This window comes from Nomascus leucogenys, chromosome 12 (genome assembly GCF_006542625.1).
Source record: "Nomascus leucogenys isolate Asia chromosome 12, Asia_NLE_v1, whole genome shotgun sequence".
Lineage (NCBI taxonomy): Eukaryota > Metazoa > Chordata > Mammalia > Primates > Hylobatidae > Nomascus > Nomascus leucogenys.
Genome location: NC_044392.1, coordinates 66,862,766 through 66,887,369, shown reverse-complemented (window position 1 = coordinate 66,887,369; position 24,604 = coordinate 66,862,766). Strand labels below are relative to the sequence as shown.

General features: G+C 44.3%; 1 protein-coding gene and 1 pseudogene across 2 annotated transcripts; one reads left to right on the top strand and one right to left on the bottom strand.

Moving 5' to 3' along the window:
• Nucleotides 1-692: 692 nt before the first annotated feature.
• LOC100599936 lies at nt 693-1,346 on the top strand (annotated as a pseudogene).
• Nucleotides 1,347-14,745: 13,399 nt separating this feature from the next.
• TAF13 (TATA-box binding protein associated factor 13) lies at nt 14,746-24,387 on the bottom strand. 2 transcript variants are annotated; one of them, XM_003267887.2, is made up of 4 exons: nt 24,303-24,387; nt 23,054-23,132; nt 17,086-17,183; nt 14,746-15,302 (listed from the first exon to the last, which is right to left on the bottom strand). In XM_003267887.2, the coding sequence occupies exons 1-4, from the start codon at nt 24,327-24,329 to the stop codon at nt 15,132-15,134; spliced, it is 375 nt and encodes a 124-aa protein (XP_003267935.1). In that variant the 5' UTR covers nt 24,330-24,387; the 3' UTR covers nt 14,746-15,131. The 2 variants fall into 2 exon arrangements, with proteins under 2 accessions (XP_003267935.1, XP_030679098.1); XM_030823238.1 differs by lacking the exon at nt 24,303-24,387 and adding an exon at nt 24,052-24,291 and having other exon boundaries at nt 15,068-15,302.
• Between the last annotated feature and the right edge of the window lie 217 nt (nt 24,388-24,604).

The following is a 24,604-nucleotide window of genomic DNA, read 5'->3' as shown; positions in this document are numbered from 1 at the left end:
CAACTAATTTTTGTATTTTTAGTAGAGAATGGGTATCACCATGTTGGCCAGGTTGGTCTCGAACTCCTGACCTCAAGTGATCCATCCACCTCAGTCTCCCAAAGGGCTGGGATTACAGACGTGAGCCACCGTGCCCAGCTAGGAATTAATTACATTTATTAACAAATTGTTAATAATTAATTATTGGGTCAGAATCATAGAATTCTAGAGGGTTTTTTTGTTCTTTTTTTTTTTTTTGTGACAGTGTCTCACTCTGTTGCCCAGGCTGGAGTGTAGTGGGACAGTCATGGCTCTTTGCAGCCTAGACCTCCTGGGCTCAAGCAATCCTTCCACCTCAGCTTTCCCAGCCCAGTAGCTGAGACTACATGTGCAAGCCACCATGTCCAGCTAATTTTTTTTTTTTTTTTTTTTTTTTTTGTAGAGACAGAGTTTTGCCTTGTTGCCCAGGCTAGTCTTAAAGTCCTGGGCTTAAATGATCCTTTCCCCTTGGCCTCCCAAAGAGCTGGGATTACAGGCATGAGCCACCGTGCCCAGCCCACCATCCTTTAAATATTTAAATTCTTCTACTAGCCCTAGAAAGAGTAACAGGAACAATCTGACAAACAACCGATCACCTGCTAGGGAGAGTGCTTGAAAAACAGAAGAACCACTCAGTCCGACGGGCAGGAGACACTTCTGGAAGGAACGCCATGATGGCTGCCCAGGGAGAGCCCCAGGTCTAGTTCAAACTTGTATTGGTTGGTGGTGGTGGTACTGGAAAAACTACTTTCGTGAAACATCATTTGACTGGTGAATTTGAGAGGTATGTAGCCACATTTGAGAGGTGTGGGTGTTGAGGTTCATCACCCAAGTGTTCCACACCAACAGAGGACGTATTAAGTTCAATAAATGGGATACAGCTGGCCAGGAGAAATGTGGTGGACAGAGATGGTTATTATATCCAAGCCATGGCCCAATGTGCCCTCATAATGTTTGATGTAACATCAAGAGTTACGTACAAGAATGTGTCTAACTGGCATAGAGATTTGGTGCCAATGTGTGAAATCATTGCCATGGTGTTGTGCGGCAACAAAGTGGATAGTAAGGACGGGAAAGTGAAGGCAAAATCTATTGTCTTCCACCGAAAGAAGAATCTTCAGTACTATGACATTACTGCCAGAAGTAACTACAACTTTAAAGAGCCCTTTCTCTGGCTTGCTAGGAAGCTCATTGGAGGCCCTAACTTGGGGTTTGCTACCCTGTACTCCCCTACCTGGGTCATGGACCCAGCTTTGACAGAGCAATACGAGCATGAGTTAGAGTTTGCTCAGACGGCTGCTCTCCCGGATGAGGATGATTACCTGTGAGAACAAAGCTGGAGCCCAGTATCAGAAGTATAGTTTTATAGACAGCTTTCCTGTGACGTCAGCAGTGCAAAGTGTGCCTCACCTTGTTATCTAGCTAAGTGGAACATGTGCTTCATCTGTGGGATGCTGAAGGAGATGAATGGGCTTCGGAGTGAATGTGGCAGTTAAAAAATACCTTCGCCGGGCGCAGTGGCTCACGCTTGTAATCCCAGCACTTTGGGAGGCCGAGGTGGGCGGATCACGAGGTCAAGAGTTTGAGACCAGCCTGACCAACATGGTGAAATCCCGTCTCTACTAATAATACAAAAATTAGCCAGGTATGGTGTTAGGCGCCTGTAATCCCAGCTACTCAGGATGCTGAGGCAGGAGAATCACTTGAACCTGGGAGGTGGAGGTTGCAGTGAGCCGAGATTGCGCCACTGCACTCCAGTTTGGGCAACACAGAGAGACTCTGTCTCAATAATAATAATAATAATAATAATAATAATAATACTTTCATGATCAGGCGCCATGGCTCACACCTGTAAAAGAGACCCCCGTCTCTACTAAAAATACAAAAATTAGCTGGGAGTGGTGGTGGGCACCTGTAATACCAGCTACTCACAAGGCTGACGTAGGAGAATCGCTTGAACCTGGGAGGCAGAGATTGCAGCAGTGAGCCGAGATCGTACCACTGCACTCCAGACTGGGAGACAGAGTGAGACTCTGTCTCAAAACAAACAAACAAACAAACAAAACCTTTGTTGGGTGACCTGCATATTTAGCTGTTTTGGAACACAGTTGATTCCTTCTTGAGTTGCAAATATAAGACTGCTACAGTTACATCAGAAGGAAAGAAGGAAGGAAGGGAGGGAGGGAGGAGGGAAGGAAGGGAAAGAAATGGAAGGAAGGAAGGAAGGAAGGAAGGAAGGAAGGAAGGAAGGAAAAGAAAAGAAAGGAAGGAAGGAAGGAAGGAAAACCCCAACGAAGTATTAGATTGGCTTTGGCATTCATTGAACACAAAATGAAATGCTTTGCTTATGTTCTCATTTAAGCCTCATAATCTCCCTTAAAACGCCTATTAATTATTCCCATTTGAGTGATTAAAGAAAATAACTTGCCCAAGGTCACACAGCTAGTATGTAGCAGAGACATTCTGACTCTTAAAACTTTCTTTTTCTATTCTACTACATTATTATTATTATTTCTTATCTTTGAGAGGGAGTCTCACCCAGGCTGAAGTGCAGTGGTTCAATCTCACCTTACTTCGAGCTCTCCCTCCCTGGTTCAAGCAATTCTCCTGCCTCAGCCTCCTGAGTAGCTAGGATTACAGGCATGCACCACCACACCCGGCTAATTTTTGTATTTTTAGTAGAGACGGGGTCTCACCATGTTGTCCAGGCTGGTCTCAAACTCCTGACCTCAAGTGATCTGCCAGCCTCAGCCTCCAAAGTGCTGAGATTAGAGGCGTGAGCCGCCGTGCCCTGCCTCATTCTACATTATATTAACTGGAAATTTTATTTTAGTATTTATTTATTTAAGAGACAGAGTCTCACTTTCTCACCCAAGCTAAAGTGTCACCTAGGCTGGAGTATAGTGGCATGATTATAGCCCACCACAGTCTCAAACTCCTGGGCTCAAACTATCCTCTAGCCTCAGCTTCTTGAGTAGCTGGGACTACAGGCATGAGCCACCTTGCCTGGCTAATTGTTCTAAGAAATTTTGGGCCAGACGGCCAGGCACGGTGGCTCATGCCTGTAATCCCAGCACTTTGGGAGGCCAACGCAGGTGGTTCACAAGGTCAGGAGATCGAGACCATCCTGGCTAACGCAGTGAAACCCCATCTCTACTAAAAATACAAAATATTAGCCGGGCGTGGTGGCAGGTGCTGGGAGGCCAACGAGGGTGGATCACAAGGTCAGGAGATCGAGACCATCCTGGCTAACGCAGTGAAACCCCATCTCTACTAAAAATACAAAATATTAGCTGGGCGTGGTGGCAGGTGCCTGTAGTCCCAGCTACTCGGAAGGCTGAGGCAGGAGAATGGCGTGAACCCGGAAGGTGGCGGAGCCTGCAGTGATCCGAGATGGCGCCACTGCACTCCAGCCTGGGCGACAGGGCAAGACTCTGTCTCAAAAAAAAAAAAGAAAAGAAAAGAAAAGAAATTTTGGGCCGGACACAGTAGCTCATGCCTGTAATCCCAGCACTTTGGGAGGCCAAGGTGGGAGGATCCCTTGAGCCCAGGAGTTCGAGACCAACCTGGGCAACACAGTGGGACCCCATCTCAACTAAAAATAAAAATAAAAAAAATAGCCTGCCATGGTAACACGTTATCCCAACTACTGGAGAGACTGAGGCAGGAGGATCACTTGAGTCTGGAAGGTCGAGGATTGCAGTGACCCATGATTGTGTCACTGCACTCCCTCTCAAAGTGCTGGGATTATAGGCTTAAGCCACCATGCTCAGCCAGAAATTTTAGCTTAAATAAAATGGACCTTATTCTGACAAGGTAGAGAAGATAAGAGGTCTTATTAATGTTTATATTCTCCATAACCTATAGCATAGTGCTATTTGCATATGCATTTTCAATGAATAGGAATCAACATTGTTAGAAGCAAATATACCACCATTATATTTCTGGAAAAAAGAAGGTGGAAGGAGAGAATGAAAGAGGCACTGAAACACAAGACATCTGGTACATCTTATCACTTGCACACTTATAAAGGCATTGACTGTATATTTGTTTCTTAATGTAACATCAAAGTTTACACTACAACCTTAATAGCTGGTAGCCTAAGGTATCACCTTTCCTTCTATACTCAGCCACACTGGTTAAGATTAGATCTTCTTGTCTTTCACTCTAGTTGCTGCAATAGCAGTCAATTGTTCAAAGAGGACAAGGCTTGCTTAGATGAAGGACTGTCCTCAGATCCCAAGGTACTGCCTCAATCATTCACCAAATATTAACTGAATGCCAGTTCTGGGTCAGGAACTAGGTTAGGCATCATTTGGAAATGCAGGTTCTTACATGACAGAATGATTCATGGTGCCTTGTGACTTAAATGCCTATAGGCTAAGGTGGACCTCTTTTAATATGATTCTTAAATGTTATTTCTAAAAAGGAGAATAGAAGTTTTTGGTTTTCCCCAAATAGGAGAAAGGAGTCTTAGTACAAGCCCAAGCTAGGAAACTTTGCCTCAAGGAATTCAGGGGAAGTTTGTTTTAGAAGCTCCACTCCCATTACTAGAACACACACATATATACACACATCAAAGAGCTTTGTGCTTCGGATCCAGTAGCACCTAACCAAGATATGGAATTAACCTAAGTGAGGCTTTAGGAGAACAAAGCACCACCACTGCTGCTTCTCCTTTAAACAGATTCAAGGGACAGGCATGGCGGCTCAGGCCTGTAATCCCAACACTTGGGGAAGCTGAGAGGAGCAGATCATCTGAGGTCAGGAGTTCGAGACCAGCCTGGCCAACATGGAGAAACCCTGTCTCTACTGAAAAATGCAAAAATTAGCAGGGCGTGGTGGCGCACGTTCGAACCCGAGAGGCAGAGGTTGGAGTGAGCCGAGATCGCACCACTGCACTCCAGTCTGGGCAACAGAAGTAGAATTATCGGGGTCTTCCAGGGCTCCTATCTAGACCTCTAAACAAAAACTTAGTTATACACAAAAGAGATACGCTGTTATTTATATTAAGTAAATATCTGATATATTCTTGAAAATAAAAATAAATTATTTTGGAAAACATCCACTTTAATCAAGTCAGTGAAATACGTCAAATTTTTTTTCTTTTTTTGAGATGGAGTCTTGCTCTGTCACCCTGGCTGGAGTGCAGTGGCACAATCTCAGCTCACTGAAAGCTCTGCCTCCCGGGTTCACGCCATTCTCCTGCCTCAGCCACCCGAGTAGCTGGGACTACAGGCGCCCACCACCATGCCCGGCTAATTTTTTGTATTTTTTTTTTTTTTAGTAGAGACAGGGTTTCACCATGTTAGCCAGGATGGTCTTGATTTCCTGACCTCGTGATCCGCCTGCCTTGGCCTCCCAAAGTGCTGGGATTACAGGCGTGAGCCACCGCGCCTGGCCATATGTCAAAATTTTTAAAAGGGGAAACTAAATGTTAGGAAATGTTAGTAATACATAAAGCACATTAAGCATCATAATTTCAGATAAGTGTTTTAGGATAAGGTTAGAAAGTTTCCAGTAATAAGCTTGTGACCATTTAGTAGAACTTCCTATAAAGATGGAAGAAATGTCATAATCACAAAAACAAGTTTTGATTGGTGTCTTATAAGTTCATATGCCTCCAAAATACTTATGAAAACCCTATTTCAGGCCGGGCGCGGTGGCTCAAGCCTGTAATCCCAGCACTTTGGGAGGCTGAGGCGGGCGGATCACGAGGTCAGGAGATCGAGACCATCCTGGCTAACAGGGTGAAACCCCGTCTCTACTAAAAATACAAAAAATTAGCCGGGCGTGTTGGCGGGCGCCTGTAGTCCCAGCTACTCGGGAGGCTGAGGCAGGAGAATGGCGTGAACCCGGGGAGGCGGAGCTTGCAGTGAGCCGAGATCGCGCCACTGCACTCCAGCCTGGGGGACAGAGCAAGACTCCGTCTCAAAAAAAAAAAAAAAAAAAAGAAAACCCTATTTCAGAAAAAATAAGTATAGTATTAGCATTTCTTTTAGAGTTTGGTCAGTAAGTATACCGGCTCTTTCCAATAAAATTTCAGTTATTTATCCAAAATGGCCATGCAAATACAAATTGAAAAATGATTTTTGCTTTAGCAATTGTTCTGATCCTAAAAGAATGTACCCAATGATATCAAGGCAGTCTACCAGGTTCTCTGTGTAAGCAGAAATAATCATAGTATTATGTATAAACATAATAAAGTATTATACATAGAAGTCTCAGTGCTACAAATAACATGAGATTTTGTACAAAAGTTCAAATAGGAACTCCTATCAATCTACTGGTAACACATAAGAAATTTGCTCCTTACTTTATTTCATTGTATTTAGTTATTTGAGACTGGACCTTGCTTTGTTGCCCAGGCTGGAGTACAGTGGCATAATCTCAGCTCACTGCAACCTCCACCTCCCAGGCTCAAGCGATCCTCCCACCTCGGCCTCCTCAGTAGCTAGGTCTACAGGCGTCCGTCACCACACACAGCTAATTTTTGTAGAGACAGGGTTTTGCCATGTTGCCCAGACTGTTCTCAAACTCCTGGGCTCAAGTGACCTGCCTGCCTAGGTCTCCCAAAGTGTTGGGATTATAGGCATGAGCCACCTCACCCAGCCCTATTTCTAACTTTAGAATTCCACTTATCAGAATCACACCTGTAATCCCAGCACTTTGAAAGGCTGAGGTGGGCAATCACTTGAGGTCGGGAGTTCCAGACCAGCCTGGCCAACACTGTGAAATCTTGTCTTTACAAAAATTAGCTGGGCATGGTGTTGTGCCCCTGTAGTCCCAGCTACAGGAGGCTGAGGCAGGAGGATCATTTGAACCTGGGAGATGGAGGTTGCAGCGAGCCAAGGTTGCACCACTGCACTCCAGCCTGGATGACAGAGCAAGACTCTGTCTTAGAAAAAAAAAAAATGCCAGGCATGGTGGTTCACACCCAAAGTAATTCCAACACTTTGGGAGGCCGAGGCGGATGGATCACGAGGTCAGGAATTCGAGACCAGCCTGGCCAACATAGTGAAATTCTGTCTCTACTAAAAATACAAAAATTAGGCCAGGCGCGGTAGCTCATGCCTGTAATTCCAGTACTTTGGGAGGCCGAAGCAGGCATATCACAAGGTCAGGAGTTTGAGACCAGCCTAGCCAACATGGTGAAACCCCATCTCTACTGAAAATACAAAAATTAGCTGGGTAGGAGAATCGCTTGAATCTGGGAGGCAGATGTTGCAGTGAGCCAAGATCGCCCCACTGCACTCCAGCCTGGGCAACAGAGCGAGACTCCATCTCAAAAAATAAATAAATAAAAATAAAAAAATTAGATGGGCAGGTGTGTAAAAAAAAAACAATGTAATAATAATAGAAATAAAGTGCACAATAAATGTAATGCACTTGAATCATCATGAAACCATGCCCCCATCACCCTCACCCCAGTCCATAGAAAAACTGTCTTCCACAAAACTGGTCCCTGGTAGAAAAAAGGTTGGGGACCACTGCTCTAGACAATGCATTCATGTAACTCCCCTCACTGTCATTCACCCTCGTAATTTTGTTTTCATTTCCTACATGTGTATGCCTACAGAAGGAAGAATGTGCTGATCATACAGGTGCAAGTTTTACTTACATCTATAAACTGGTATCCGTTTTCATACATTGGTCTTATAAGTTTGGATTCTATGAGCGCTCCCAGAGAGATGAATGTGCTATTTGCTGATGAAATCAGTTTCGAAGCCTGCAATGCTGCAAATCAAACTCTGGCTCTGGACTATAGTATATTCACTCAAGTAATGCAACCTCCCAAAGTCTCTTGGAAAATGGCCAAATGACTCTCCAGGCAGCACCCTTCTCCACTGATGACAGGCCAAGTGAGCTCTTTCCTCCACTTTAAAATTTCTACACTTACACTATTACAGTTTTTACTCAAGAACACCAATTCCGGCCAGGCATGGTGGCTCACACCTGTAATCCCAGCACTTTGGGAGGCTGAGGCGGGCAGATCACCTGAGGTCAGGAGTTTGAGACCAGCCTGGCCAACATGGCGAAACCCCTGTCTCTACTAAAAAAGTACAAAACTTGGTTGGGTATGGTGGCACCCGCCTGTGATCCCGGCTACTCAGAAGGCTGAGGCAGGAGAATTGTTTGAACCTGAGAGGCAGAGGTTGTGGTGAGCCAAGATCATGCCACTGCACTCCAGCCTGGGCAACAGAGTGAGACTCAGTCTCGAAAAAAAAAAGAGAGAGTGCTTCACTTAAATTGGAGGCTGGCCACTGTGGCTCATGCCTATAATCCCAGAACTTTGGGAATCTGAGGCAGGAGAATGGCTTGAGGACAGGAGTTCAAGGCCAGCCTGGGCAACATAGTGCGACTCCATGTCTACAAAATTAAGAAAAAAATTAGCCAGGTGCAGTGTAGTCTTAACTACTTGGGAGGCTGAGGCATGAGGATGATGAACCCACGAGTTCAAGGCTGCAGTGAGCTGTGATCCTGCCACTGCACTCCAGCCTGAGTGACAGAGCAAGACCCTGTCTCTAACAACAACAACAAAAAGCCACAAAGCTTGGAGGGAATTATTATAGATTAAAAGAAATTTAGACATACCAAACAAATGCAATGGGTGACACCTTGTTTAGATCCTACTTCAAAGAAACTGTGGGAAGCAGAATAATAACCCCTCACAGATGTCTACTTCCTTTAGCCAGGCATGGTGGTGTGTTGCCTATAGCCCTAACTACTGAGTAGGCTGAGGCAGGAGGATTGCTTGACAGGAGTTGGAGGCTGCAGTGAGCTATGATCACTCCAGCCTGGGTCACAAAGCGAGACCCTATCTCAAAAAAAAAAAAAAAAGTCCACATCCTAATTCCCAGGACCTGAGAATATGTTACTTGACATGGTAAAAAGAGATTTTGCTTCCATGATTAACTTAAGAACCTTGAGGGCCGGGCGCGGTGGCTCACGCTTGTAATCCCAGCACTTTGGGAGGCCGAGGTGGGCGGATCACGAGGTCAGGAGATCGAGACCACGGTGAAACCCCGTCTCTACTAAAAATACAAAAAATTAGCCGGGTGTGGTGGCAGGCGCCTGTAGTCCCAGCTACTCGGAGAGGCTGAGGCAGGAGAATGGCGTGAACCCGGGAGGCGGAGCTTGCAGTGAGCCGAGATTGCGCCACTGCACTCCAGCCTGGGCGACAGAGCGAGACTCCGTCTCAAAAAAAAAAAAAAAAAAAAAAAAAAGAACCTTGAAATGGGGAGAGTATTCTGGGTTATCCAGGTGGGTCCAATATCACAGAGAATCCTTACCAGCTGGAGTCACAGGCCAGGGAGATGCAACATTGCTAGCTTTGAAGAAGGGTAACATGAGCCAAGAAATGTAGCCTTTACAAGTTGGAAAAGGCAAGCAAACAGGTGTCTCCTAGAACACAGAAAGGAACACAACTGTGTCAGCACCTTGATTTTAGCACAGTAAGGCTAGGGTCAAACTTCTTTTTTTTTTTTTTTTTTTTTTGAGATGGAGTCTCACTCTGTCGCCCAGGCTGGAGTGCAGTGGCATGATCTCGGCTCACTGCAAGCTCCACCTCCTGGGTTCGCGCCATTCTCCTGCCTCAGCCTCCCGAGTAGCTGGGACTACATGTGCCCACCACCATGCCAGGCTAATTTTTTGTATTTTTTAGTAGAGATGGGGTTTCACTGTGTTAGCCAGGATGGTCTCGATCTCCTGACCTCGTGATCCGGGCTAGGGTCAAACTTCTTAACTAGAGAACTAGTTAAATAATAAATGTGTGTTAAGTCACTAAATGAGCTGTAATTTGTTACAGTAACAATTGAAATTAGTACACACCCTCAAAAAAGATATGTTGAGACAAATCAGCAAGATTTAAACAGGGATTTGGCATCAGGCACTGTGGCTCACGCCTGCAATCATTCCAGTACTTTGGCAGGACTAAGGCAGGAGGATTGCTTGAACTCAGGAGTTCAAGACCAGCCTGGGCAACACAGTGAGACCCCTCTCTCTACAAAAAATTTTAAAAATTACCCAGTTGTGGTGCTGCACACCTGTAGTCCTAGCCACTTGGGAGGTTAAGGTGGGAGGACTGCTTGAACCCAGGAGGCAAAGGCTGTAGTAAGCCATGATCATGCCACTGCACTCTAGCCTGGGCAACAGAGCAAGACCCTATTTCAAAAAAATTAAAAAGTTAACAGGAATTGGGTATTAGATGGAATATTGAGGAATTAGTGTTAATTTTTGATAGGATATGGTAATACTATTTGGGCTTTTTAAACTTGTTAGAAATATGTACTGAAGCTCAGGCACATTGGCTCATACCTGTAATCCCAGCACTTTGGGAGGCCAAGGCAGGTGGATCACTTGAGTTCAGGAGTTCAAGACCAGCCTAGCCAACATGGTGAAACCCCATCTCTACTAAAAATACAAAAATTAGCTGGGCATGGTAGCAGATGCTTGTAATCCCAGCTACTCGGGAGGCTGAGGCAGGAGAATCGCATGAACCCAGGAGGTGGAGGTTGCAGTGAGCCAAGATCACACCACTGCGCTCCAGCCTCGGTGACAGAGTGAGACTATGTCACAAAAAAAAAAAGAAAAGAAATATGTACTGAAGCATTTATAGATGAAATGATACAAGGATGTCTGGGATTTGCTTTATTTTTTGTTTTTTATTTTTTTGAGATGGAGTCTCACTCTTGTTGCCCAGGCTGGAGTGCAATGGCACGATCTTGGCTCACCGCAACCTCTACCACCCCAGTTCAAGGGATTCTTTTGCCTGACTCTCAAATAGCTGGGATTACAGGCTCCCGCGACTATGCCCAGCTAATTTTTGTATTTTTATTAGAGACGGGGGTTCACTATGTTGGCCAGGCTGGTCTCGAACTCCTGACCTCAGGTGATCCATTTGCCTCGGCCTCCCAAAGTTTTGGGATTATAGGCATGAGCCATTGCACCCAGCCAGATTTGCTTTAAAATAATACTGCCCCCCTACCTTAAAAAAGATATAAGGGTTCTGAAACCAAAGTCCAAAAATAAAAATTTAAAAATTATTTAAAGATAGGGGGATAGGACAAATTGGCAAAAAGTTGGTTACTTGTTGAAGCTGGGGGCTAGTTACACTATTATTGTGTATACTTGAGATTTTCTATAGGAAGTTTAAAAAAAAGTGAATTAATTTAGGAGAGAGCACCTATATATACTCTAGATCAGCACTGTCCCAAAGAATTTTCTGTGATGATGGCAATGTTCCAATATCAGCACTGTCCAATGCTGTACCCACTTACCGTAAGGCTTTTGAGCACTTGAAATACAGCAAACGCAACTAAGCAAGTGAATTTTTCATTTTATTATCATTTTTTAAATATTTTATTTTTTGAGACAGAGTCTCACTCTGTTGCCCCATCTGGAGTGCAGTGGTGTGATCTCGGATCACTGCAGCCTCTGCCTCCTGGGTTCAAGCAATTCTTCTGCCTCAGCCACCTGAGTAGCTGGGATTACAGGCACGTGCCACCAGACCTGGCTAATTTTTGTATTTTTCATAGAGATGGTGTTTCATCATGTTGGCCAGGCTGGTCTTGAACTTCTGACCTCAAGTGATCTGCCTGTCTTGGCCTCCTAAAAAGCTGGGATTACAGGCATGAGCTACTGCACCCAGCTGAATTTTTCATTTTAAAATGTAAATAGCCTTATGTGGCTAGTGGCTACCATTTACACAGTGCAGCTCTAAATACTGGAAGACAGCCATGCCACCTTACCACCAGAATTTGAAGTTAATAAGTAAGCTCATTAATCAAGTCAGCCCGCCGAGCCTCTTTCCCCTTTTTGCTAATAGCAGTATCTAGTATCCCAATCCCATTCCAAGCTCTTTTTTACCAGAAGTGGGGCATGAGACCCGGGCTATAGTACAACTTCTTCCTGGCCATAGTGACTGGTCCAGGAAGAAAATAAGAGCTCGGATCGTCATAATCCTTGCTTGGAATTTTCTCTATTACGAAGTAAAGCAACTTCTTCAATTTGGAGTTGTAAGGAGGGAACCCTAGAACTGCTGGCCATCATGTTCCTGTGCCACTCTTAGAATAAAACCAAAATTATGATAAAAGACAGAGAGACAGAGTCTTGTTCTCAAGTATTTAGATCCAGTCAACCCTAAATTCAGCTCCATCTCCTTTCCCATGTTTCAGTTAGGTAAGCCAATAAATTCCTTGTTTATGCTATTAATAGTTTTGAGTTAAGTTATATCACTTGTAACCTAAAATAGTCTTAACACAAAGTCCCACTCAGTCTGGGCAACACAGTGAAATAGCTTCTCTAGCCAGGCATGCCTGTAGTCCCAGCTACGCGGGAGGCTGAGGTGGGAGGATTATTTGAGCACAGGAGGCCGAGGCAGTGAGCAGTGATTGTGCCACTACACTCCAGCCTGGGCGACAGAGTGAACAGTTTACTGAAGCCTTGACCTCCCAGGCTCAAGTGATTCTCCCACCTCACCCTCCTGAGTAGCTAGGACTACAAGCAGAAACCACTGTGCCTGGCGCTTTTACAGAGATGGGGCTTGCCTAGGCTGGTCTCCGACTCCTGGGCTCAAGCAATCTTCTCGCCTCAGCCTCCTAAGTAGCTGGGACTACAGGCATGCCACCATGCCTGGCTAATTTTTTTTGTATTTTTAGTAGAGACAGGGTTTCACCATGTTGGCCAGGCTGGTCTTGAACTCCTGACCTGAAGTGATCCACCCGCCTTGGCCTCCCAAAGTGCTGGGATTACAGGTGTGAGGCACTGTGCCTGGCCTTGATTTTTAGTTGAGATGGGGTCTCTCTATGTTGCCCAGACTGGTCTCCAACTCCTGGGCTCAAGAGATCCTCCTGCTTAGGCCTCCCAAAGTGCTGGGATTATAGGCATGGGCCATGGTGCCCAGTCCTGTTTTTTTAAATGAAAAGATTCACCCAGATATGCACTGAAATAAAAAAAATTTTCAGCTAGACTAAGCAGCAAGAATTATCATATTACCAGTAATGGGCATAATATTCTGGGAGGAAAAAAAGTCATAAATCAGTCAGATTCAAGGATCAACCTGTTTAATTGTTCATATTTTATTCCTGTATCAGTAGATTAAGAAAGTAAAATTTTCCCAAGCACTGATTTATAGATCATGTTTATAAGCGGCACACAAAAAGTTAAGTTTCATAAACAATAATAACATTCAGTGATCTACGTAAATCCAACTGTAATCCTTACTTTAAACTAAGGGCAATAATAATTTAATACATAGAGTAAATACACACAAAACCTGTGTATCCAGAACTACAAACATGGTTTCCATAGCCACATATGGTTTTAGTCAAGGACACATTTCCACAATGAACAAGTACTTACAAATATGTTAATAAAACACTAACCCAAACGCTTACCCTGCCATCAGCTTTTTAAGCAATGCCATTCCTGCTACTGAAAGCATTTATTTTTAGAAGCTTGAATCTGATCTGGGAAAACGGGTTCTCCTAAAACTTTAACAGGATGTTATAAATCCAAAAAGATTTTAAATCAAAAAGCCTTCCAACACAGCATTATGTGTTGTGAAAGCAATGTGAAACTTGCTTTCTTTTTTTTTTGTTTTGTTTTTTTTGAGACGGAGTCTTGCTCTGCCGCCCAGGCTGGAGTGCAGTGCTGCGATCTTGGCTCACTGCAAGCTCCGCCTCCCGGGTTTACGCCATTCTCCAGCCTCAGCCTCCCGAGTAGCTGGGACTACAGGCACCTGCCACTGCGCCCGGCTAATTTTTTGTATTTTTAGTAGAGACGGGGTTTCACCGTGTTAGCCAGGATGGTCTCGATCTCCTGACTTCGTGATCCGCCCGCCTTGGCCTCCCAAAGTGCTGGGATTACAGGCGTGAGCCACCGCGCCCGGCCCGTGAAACTTGCTTTCTTAAAAAATAATAATAACTTGTTATCTGAAGAAAATTAAAACAGATTATCTCTTAAGAGAGATAAACATTCTTACAAAAAACTGTATTTTCCTCTATCATCTCTTTAAAAGAAATGCAAACCAGTTCATTATCTGTATTTGTTTTTTTGAGAGAGTCACACTCTATTGCCCAGGCTGGAGTGCAGTGGCGCCATCTCGGCTCACTGCAATCTCTGCCTCCTGGGTTCAAGCAATTCTTCTGCCTCAGCCTCCCAAGTAGCTGGGATTACAGGCGCATGCCTCCATGCCTGGCTAATTTTTTAATTTTTAGTAGAGGTGAGGTTTTGCCATGTTGGCCAGGCTGGTCTGGAACTCCTGGCCTCAGATGATCTGCCCGCCTCAGCCTCCCAAAGTGCTGGGATTACAGGTATGAGCCACCACACCCGGCCTAGTTCATTATCTTTAATAATGAACTAGACAATAAACTAGTTGTTGTCTAAAAACTTCTGAATACATGAAGTACAAGTCTGAGCTGTCAAGTCAAAAATGCCATTTAGATTTCACATATTAAATAGCTACAGTAGGCCAGGCGCGGTGGCTCACACCTGTAATCCCAGCACTTTGGGGGGCCGAGGCAGGTGGATCACGAGGTTAAGAGATCGAAACCATCCTGGCTAATATGGTGAAACCCTGTCACTACTAAAAATACAAAAAGTTAGCCAGGCATGGTGGCAGGCGCCTGTACTTCCCAGCTACTCGAGAGGCTGAGGAAGGAGAATCACTTGAACCCGGGAGGTGGAGCTTGCAGTGAGCTGAGATCATGCCACTGCACTCCAGCCTGGTGACATAGTGAGACTCCGTCTCAAAAAAAAAAAAAAAAAAAAGCTACAGTATAGCTTACAAGGTTACAAGGGCATAAACATACCTAACACACAAATACTACTTTATCCTTTACATAGTCAGAAGGAACGACATGGTTTGCAAGGTACTTTGACTTATGTGTGGTCATTAAAACCCAGTAAGTAATTCAAGTATGGTAATACAAAGGCAGGCAATTACATGCACCAATATCACTCTAAAATCAAAGGCATAAAAATAAAGGCTGAAAACTTTGTGTTTCTCCATCTTTCATTTACATGGCTAGATATCAGAACCTTACTTTAGAAAATATACATTATTATATATGGTTTCCCCAGATGGTAATTTTCAGAAACTACAAAAAGTGTCAAGATCCATAATTTGCTTCATCAAATGCTTTTCTAGCTCGTTTCAATTCTTCATTCATAGTAAGCAAGTCTTTAACCCTGGCAAACTTCCTTGGGTCCTTACGAATCAAGAAGACGATATCTTCAACTTGCACTCGACCTTGTCTTCCAATTGACATTGCCTTGTGAGTCTATTACAAAGAAACATATTACATTTAACTTTTTAAAATCTAATATTTTACTGTTTTAATTTGCATTTATTAATTGCAAGTGAGGTAGAAGATTTTCTCTTATTATTATTATGGCTATTCATTTGTGAATTATCTTTCTACTCATGTCCTTTGTCTATTTTCTACTGGATTATTAGCAATGTTCCCCTTTATGCTTCACAGGCACTTTAAGAAAAATCTTAAGGACATGAAAGCTGTCAACTTTATTGTTCCTTTTTTGTTTTTTGATATATGTAGATTTTGTCTTCACTTGTATAAAATAATTTTATAATTTTGTGTACTCACCCATTTCATTTATGCTTTGTGTCCTCCTCTATCTTAATACCCAATAAATATTGGTGGGTTTTCCAAAAATCAAATAAATCTATCTCATCCCCTGTCATTATATACTCACCCGTGCAAAATCAAAGACCTATCATAGCATTATTTCTAATGATTAAAAAATAGAAGCTAAAGGCCGGGCATGGTGGCTCATGCTTGTAATCCCAGCACTTTGGGAAGCCGAGGCGGGCGGATCATGAGGTCAAGAGATCGAGACCACGGTGAAACCCCGTCTCTACTAAAAATACAAAAAAATTAGCCAGGCGTGGTGGCGGGCGCCTGTAGTCCCAGCTACTCGGAGAGGCTGAGGCAGGAGAATGGCGTGAACCCGGGACGCAGAGCTTGCAGCGAGCCGAGACTGCACTCCAGCCTGGGCGAGAGAGTGAGACTCCGTCTCAAAAAAAAAAAAAAAAAAAAAAAAAAAAGAAGCTAAATACTTAATAATACAGCATTGAGCCGGACACAGTGGCTCATGCCTGTAATCCCAGCACTTTGGGAGGCTGAGGGGGTAGACTGCTTGAACCCAGGAGTTCAAGACCAACCTGGGCAACGCAGTGAGACCCCGTCTCTACAAAAAATTCAAAAATCAGCAGAGCATGGTGGCATGTGCCTGTAGTCCCAGGTATTTGGGAGGCTGAGGTGGGAGGACCACTTGAATCCGGAAGGTCTCAGCTGCAGTGAGCAATGATCATGCCACTGCACTCCAGCCTGGGCAACAGAGTGAGATCCTGTCACACACACAGACACACACACAAAAAAACATTGCATATCTTTAAATACTGGAAAAGGAGGGGAAAAAAATAAACCTATGTTGGATAATGGTATTATGGGTAATATTTTTATTTTATTCAAGGATTTTATAATTATGTCCTTATAAAAAATGGAAGAGGCTGGGAGCGTTGGCTCACGCTTGTAATCCCAGCACTTTGGGAGGCCGAGGCTGGCGGATCACCTGAGGTCGGGAGTTTGAGACCAGCCTGACCAATGTGGAGAAATCCCGTCTCTACTAAAAAATACAAAATTAGCCGGGCGTGGTGGTGCATGCCTGTAATCCCAGCTCCTCGGAGGCTGAGGGAGGAGAATCCCTTGAACCCGGGAGACGGAGGTTGCGGTGAGCCGAGATCACGCCATTGCACTCCAGTCCGGGCAACAAGAACGAAACTCCGTCTCAAAAAAAAAAAAAAAAAAAAAGGAAGAAGGGGGGATAGAATATATATGTATAACCTCCATCCTTAATGCTAAATAGTAACCAATAACTTCTGCAAACAAGCACTCAAATGGATAGCTTATTTCAAAGGGATGCCACAAGCACTCAAATGGATAGCTTATTTCAAAGGGATGCCACAAGTTCTAGTCTTACCTAAAGTTTAATATTTCAAATCTATTCTTCAATTAACTAAGACCAGTTAGGAAAGAATCTTACCATTTCAGTGATAAACTCTATGACAAGATCTTCAAGAATATCCACTGACTCAGTATAAGGATTCTGGTCATCCCCAAAGCCATACATCATACATCGCACTGTAAAAGAACAATCACTTTTGTTTACTTTTATAGATTTAACAATTTGATACTTAAAAAAAAAAAACTAGAAATGAACCAAGTTATAGATAATATTGGTATAAAAACATATTTACATTGTATTTGTTATCTCCAAGTATGAATTCTGGTGTAAAAGGTTTAAGAACAGTCTGATGACCAACTGTTCCCACGTAGCCTCCAACCAAACTCTTCCTTCCTCCCACCTACTGAACCCTAAGGTAAAGTCTTTTCCTAATCTCTAGCATCTACTTACCAGCCCCTGCCCCCAGCAGAACACCTTTAAGTAGGAAACTCTGGCAGGGGACAGGGCAGACAGCAACAGCTTAGCCTTTTCTGGAGGTGGTTTTTGTGTGTGGGCATGGCAGTGGGGCATTGGGAAAAAGGCAGATTCTTTACTGATATTACCATAGGGGAAAAGACATGAGAGAGCCGGGCGCGGTGGCTCATGCTTGTAATCCCAGCACTTTGGGAGGCCGAGGCGGGCGGATCACGAGGTCAGGAGATCGAGACCATAGTGAAACCCTGTCTCTACTAAAAATACAAAAAATTAGCCGGGCGTGGTGGCGGGCGCCTGTAGTCCCAGCTACTCGGAGAGGCTGAGGCAGGAGAATGGCGTGAACCTGGGAGACGGAGCTTGCAGTGAGCCGAGACTGCGCCACTGCACTCCAGCCTGGGCGACAGAGCGAGACTCCGTCTCAAAAAAAAAAAAAAAAAAAAGACATGAGAGAAAGTTCTCCAAATACATTTTGTTTGTTTGTTTGTTTTTCTTGAGACGGAGTCTCACTCTGTCACCCAGGCTGGAATGCAGTGGCGCCATCTCGGCTCACTGCAAGCTCCGCCGCCTCCCAGGTTCACACCATTCTCCTGCCTCAGCCTCCCAAGTAGCTGGGACTACAGGCACCCGCGACCACGCCCGGCTAATTTTTTGTATTTTTAGTAGAGAAGGGGTTTCACTGTGTTAGCCAGGATGGTCTCGATCTCCTGACCTCGTGATCCACCCGCCTAGGCCTCCCAAAGTGCTGGGATTACAGGCGTGAGCTACCACGCCCAGCCCCAAATCTGTTCTTATAGGAAGAAACAGGGTACTCAAAATGAGAAAGCAGAGGTCTTACTACAAGGAATTTTGACATTTCCTAGATGAATACAACTGCTGGCAAAGCCCTTTCAGGCTTCATCTGAAGAAACCATAGGAGATGCAAAAGATAAGTCTAGGTCGGGTGCAGTGGCCCACGCCTGTAATCCCAGCACTTTGGGAGGCCCAGGCAAGTAGACTGCTTGAGCTCAGGAGTTTGAGACAAGCCTGGGCAACATGGCGAAACCCTGTCTCTATAAAAAAGCCAAAAATTAGCTGGGCGTAGGCCAGGATTGTGGCTCACGCCTGTAATCCCAGCACTTCAGGAGGCTGAGGCAGATCACTTGAGGCCAGAAGTTTGAGATCAGCCTGGCCAACAAGGTGAAACCCCGTTTCTACTAAAGAAAAACACAAAAGTCAGTTGAGGGTGTTGACACATGCCTATAATCCCAGCTACTCAGGAGGCTGAGGCATGAGAATCGCTTGAATCCAGGAGGCAGAGGTTGCAATGAGCTGAGAACGCGCCACTGCACTCCAGCCTGGGTGACAGAGGGAGACTGTGTCTCAAAAATAATAATAATAATGATAATAATAATAATAATAATGAGAGAGAAGTCTAATACAGAGAAATAAAAATAACTGCCAAAAGACAAAACGTATACAGCCCTTATTATATGCCAGGTATTGTCTTAAGTCCTTTACATATATAACTCATTTAATCCTCACAATGATCCTTTAAGGTAGATACTATTGATTATCCCCATTCTATAGATGAGAAAATTAAAGCACTGCAGTAACTGATTTACCCAAGGTCACAAAGCTAGTAAGAGATGGAACCTGAGTTTGAACCCAGCTGATCTGGCTCGGGTCTTTACTCATACCCACAACAGCATCGCACTTGTTGGTAGTTGTAGTTTAGGGCAGACAGGATCCATGTGAATTCTTTTTTTTGCTCTCCTTTTTTGAGACAGTCTTGGCTCTGTCGCCCAGGCTGGAGTGGTGTTGCAGTCACAGCTTGCTGCAGCCTCAACCTCCCTGGCTCACGTGAGCAGCTGGGACTACAGACACATGCCACTATGCCTGGCTAATATGTGGGGTTTTTTTTGAGACAGAAGTGACACTGTGTCACCCAGGGTGGAGTGCAATGGCACGATCTCAGCTCACTGCAACCTCCACCTCCCGGATTCAAGAGATTCTCCAGCTTTAGTCTCCAAGTAGCTGGGATTACGGGCATGCGCTACCACACCCGGCTAATTTTTTTGTGTTTTTTAGTAGAGTCAGGGTTTTGCCACGTCGCCCAGGATAGTCTTGAATTCCTGGCCTCAAGTGATCTGCCTGCCTTGGCCTCCCAAATTATTGGGATTACAGGCATAAGCTACCACACCCAGCCATTTTAAATTTTTTCTAGAGACGGGGGTCTTGCTATGTTGCCTAGGCTGTTTTTGAACTGGTTTCTAACAATTTATTTATTTTTATTTTTTTGTAGAGACAGGGTCCCACCTTGTTGCCCAGGCTGGTCTCGAACCCCTGGACTCAAGCAATCCTCCTGCCTTGGCCTCCCAAAGTGCTGGGATTACAGGTGTGAGCCACCACACCCAGCTGAGATCCACACAGGTTCTTATCCTATCGCCTATAAACTCCCAGTCCAGAGACAAGCTTTAAGAAGTCCTTGAAGGCCAGCACGGTGGTTCACACTTATAATTTCAGCACTTTGGGAGGCCAAGGTGGGCGGATCACCTGAGGTCGGGAGTTTGAGACCAGCCTGACCAACATGGTGAAACCCCGTCTCTACTAAAAATACAAAAATTAGGGGGGCATGGTGGCACACACCTGTAATCTCAGCTACTTGGGAGGCTGAGGCAGGAGAATAGCTTGAACCCACGAGGCAGAGGTTGCGGTGAGCCGAGATCATGCCAATGCATTCCAACCTGGGCGAGAGAGGGAGACTCTGCCTCAAAAAATAAAAAAAGAAGTCCTTGAGACTACCCTGAAATCATACAGAAAAATTTTATACATTATCTGTACATGGGCATTTTTCTGGGAATAATTATAACTTTTATCAGATTATCAAAGGGGTGTATGTAAATGGTAAGAAATGCTGTCAAATGCTGGAAGTGTTCCATATCTTGATCTTAGTAGTGATTACAAGTGTGTGAGTGTGTGTGTGTATGTGCACGTGTATACAGTTGTCCCTTAGTATCCTTGGGAGCTTGGTTCCAGGACCTCCCGTAGATACCAAAATCTGCAGATGCTCAAATCTGAGATATAAAATGGCATAGTGTTTGCATATAACCTAAACACATCCTATGTATATTTTAAATCATCTCTAGGTTACTTAGAATACCTAATACAATGTAAATGCTATGCAAATAGTTGTCATACTATACTGTTTAGGGAATAATGACAAGGAAAAAAAGTCTATACATATTCAATACAGATGCAGTTTTTTTTTCTGAATATTTTCCATCCGAGGTTGGTTGAATCCATGGATGCAGAACCCATGGATATAGAGGGCCGACTGCATAACATACATAAAATTCAGCAAGCTGTTCACTTAAGACTTGCACAATTTATTGTATCTAAGTTTTATTTTTTTAAAAAAAGATACTCAGAAAATACTTCTAAAGGAAGAAATGAGTAAATTAAAAATAATTCCTCTATTTAGAAGAAGTAAAAACTAGTAGAAGTACAAAGAGACCAGGCCTACAGAAGAAAAGGGTGACTTGGAAACCAGCCTGAGATAGCCATATCCCTAGGGTTTCACACTGGCAAGAGTCTTTAGGTCCAGAAACAGGAGGAAAAAAACAAACACAGGAGCCAATAGTTCCTATCATTCTGTTTTGGATTCTGTACTTTTTTTTGCCTTTTTTTAAAAAAAGATAATTTTAGATTTACAGCTGAGTTGCAAAAATAGTACAGAGTTCCCATATGCCCTATATCCAGCTTCCCCTTATGTTAACATGTTATACAACCATAGGGAGTCATCAAAGCTAAGAAATTAACATCGGTGCAGGTACAGACTTTATTCAGATTTTACGAGTTTTTCCACCAATGTCCTCTTTCTGTTTTAGGTTCCCGTACTATTTAGTTGTCATGCCTCCTTAGTTCCCTCTAATCTGATAGTTCCTCGACTTTTTCATCTTTCAAAACCTTGACGCTTTCTTTCTTTTTTTTTTGTTGAGACTCTGTCACCAGGCTGGAGTTCAGTGGTGTGATCTCGGCTCACTGCAACCTCTGCCTCCGAGGTTCAAGTGATTTTCCTGCCTCAGCCTCCCGAGTAGCTGGGACTACAGGTGTGGGCCACCACGCCCAGCTAATTTTTGTATTTTTAGTAGAGATGGGGTTTCAACATGTTGGCCAGGCTGGTCTGGATCTCCTGACCTCATGATCCACCCACCTCAGCCTTCCAAAGTGCTGGGATTACAGGCATGAGCCACCATGCCCGACACTTGAGTAGTGGAATTATAGGCACGCACCACCACGCCCAGCTAATTTTTGTATTTTTATTAGAGGCGGGGTTTCGCCATGTTGGCCAGGCTGGTCTTGAACTCCTGACCTCAAGTGATCCTCCCACCTTGGCCCCCAAAGTGCTGGGATTACAGGCATGAGCCACTGTACCCAGTCTCCCCCAGTTTTTTGTTTTAAAGGTTCAGGAGAACAGATCTTTCGTCAGTAACCTCTGTAAACTTACAATGGAGAATTCTGGAAGACACCATGTTAACCAAGTGATCAAAGCATCACTAATAATATACAGTATACTGACATTATGTACCCCTGATATGATGCATTAAGAGGACACATAATAATACATTCTTCTAATCTATTATTTCTCATGATTAGATTACTTCAATCTAATCATGAGAGAACATCAAAGAAGCCCAAATTCAAGAAACCCCAGATTCAGGCAAGTATTTTTAGTAGAGATGGGGTTTCACCATGTTGGCCAGGCTGGTCTCAATCTCCTGACCTCTTGATCTGCCCACCTCAGTCTCCCAAAGTGCTGGGATTACAGACGTGAGCCACTGCACCCAGCTGTTCACCACCTTCTTACTTTGTTCATGGCCTTAGTCCAAAGCCCAAGCCCCAGCTCACTTGCTACTCTCCCTCAACACCTGTTGCAGGATCCATTATTCCTGTGGCTTACAGTCAAAGAAGCCTCTCTATTGCTATAAAGCAAGAGGAAAACTAATGGAGGTCTGTTCTTCTGCTCTAAATTAAAACATTAATTACATTTGCTCACTTAAAAAAGCAATTTATAGGCCGGGTGCGGTGGCTCATGCCTGTAATCCCAGCACTTTGGGAGGCCAAGGCGGGCGGATCACAAGGTCAGGAGATTGAGATCATCCTGGCTAACACGAAGAAACCCCGTCTCTACTAAAAATACAAAAAAAAATTAGCTGGGCGTGGTGGCGGGCGCCTGTAGTCCCAGCTACTCAGGAGGCTGAGGCAGGAGAATAGCATGAACCCGGGAGGCGGAGCTTGCAGTGAGCAGAGATTGCACCACTGCTCTCCAGCCTGGGTGACAGAGTGAGACTCCATCTCAAAAAAAAAAAGCAATTTATACACACACACACACACACACACACACACACACACACACACACACACAATTGGGGTTAGGATTGGTACTATCTGATTCAAAAGTTAAACAGAATTCGATAGGCTAGTCTGAGAATATTGTCCCTACAGGGAAACATTCAAAGCAATAAATCTACTTTGAAAGGACATGTCCAAGTTTTCATCATCTGTAACAAAATCATTGTCAAATACTACTTACATTCTTTAGAAAAAAGTCTCTTTCTTTTACCCTGTCCACCTTCTGCACCTCCTCCAATTTCTTCATTTTCTTCCTCAAACTAGAAGTTAAAATGTATATATAGAAATGTCAAACAATTGCCTTGCATTTGATATTTTAATAATGACATTTTTTTTCCCTTTTCAACAGATACGCCAGAAAGCCAAAGGAAGCAGCAAAAAAAAACACGAAACCTTAGCACTGAAGGAAGGAGCCTATGTGTCTAGTCCAACTTCGAACTCATGCAAAAATGGCTTCTACAATGTTCCTAATAATCCTACTGCTTCTACTTGTAAGAGTTCCAGTGACCATAGGTTTTATTTTTAAACAACTAAGGTGGCCTATTGCTACTGTTACTGTTAAACAGTTGATACTGAATCAAAGTCTACCTTTGTAGACTTTGTAGTAAGCAAAACTAATATTTCCTAAGCATTTGCTTATACAGTGCTAAAAACGTTCCTTAAGTAAGCCCGTAACCCTATTTTATAACAAGAAAACTGATGTTCAGGCCGGGCGCGGTGGCTCAAGCCTGTAATCCCAGCACTTTGGGAGGCCGAGGCGGGCGCATCACGAGGTCAGGAGATCAAGACCATCCTGGCTAACACGGTGAAACCCCGTCTCTACTAAAAATACAAAAAATTAGCCGGGCGTGTTGGCGGGCGCCTGTAGTCCCAGCTACTCGGGAGGCGGAGGCAGGAGAATGGCGTGAACCCGGGAGGCGGAGCTTGCAGTGAGCCGAGATCGCGCCACTGCCCTCCAGCCTGGGGGACAGAGCAAGACTCCGTCTCAAAAAAAAAAAAAAAAAGAAAAGAAAAGAAAACTGATGTTCAAAGTTAAATAACTTGCTCACAGAAAATGGAAATTTTGAAATCCAGGCTGTCTTTCAATGCATTCTTTTCCCATTACTTCACAGTAAGTACAGTTTTGTTAACAATTGAACTGTTGGTTCATAGTTAGCGCTAATAGATGTTAGTTTTTACCTCTGATGATTCTGTACGTGTTTCAGTGTCTGGCAAATACAGACCAAAATCAAAGGGAAAGGGGTCACAAAACCTATCTTCCTTCATGTCCTTCCCCACTTTCTAAAATGATCAATCCTTAGGGCGTGAAGTCCCCGAACTCTGTCCGCTGAATTCACTAAGGCAAGCAGATCCGATCCTGAACTCTGCCTCCGCTACTGAGCCCGAAGGAGTGGAGAAAAGACAGGTTTTGGACAGAGACGATCACTCACGGTGGGGTCTTCTTCCTCATCTGCCATCCCACTGGGCCGCCAACCCACAGCGTCCCGCCGGCTGGCTCCCAGCTGGTTATACTACTTCCGCCGCCTCACTTCCGGTGACGCGCGGCGCCGGAGCTGGGCCTAGCCGGCTGCGGCCTGCGCGTGGTGCTTTCCGGCCTAGCGGCGGAAATGCGACAGTCTCTAGGGGAGGAGGCCGGAGCGCCTCCCTGTAATCCCGAAGGAATTGAAAACTAACAAAGAAAAGGAAATCACGGGCTAGGTGGCATGTATCTCGTTGTCACCCTAAATTTGCT

What these genes read in the sequence shown, in the direction of transcription:
- TAF13 (XM_030823238.1), bottom strand. Translation starts at nt 24,138, where the DNA reads ATGAAGGAAGATAGGTTTTGTGACCCCTTTCCCTTTGATTTTGGTCTG. An exon ending in GAGACTTTTTTCTAAAGAAT is followed by an intron (nt 17,184 to 23,053) that starts GTAAGTAGTATT and finishes GTTCTTTTACAG; the next exon opens with TGCGATGTATGATGTATGGC. An exon ending in TAGAGTTTATCACTGAAATG is followed by an intron (nt 15,303 to 17,085) that starts GTAAGATTCTTT and finishes TCTTTGTAATAG; the next exon opens with ACTCACAAGGCAATGTCAAT.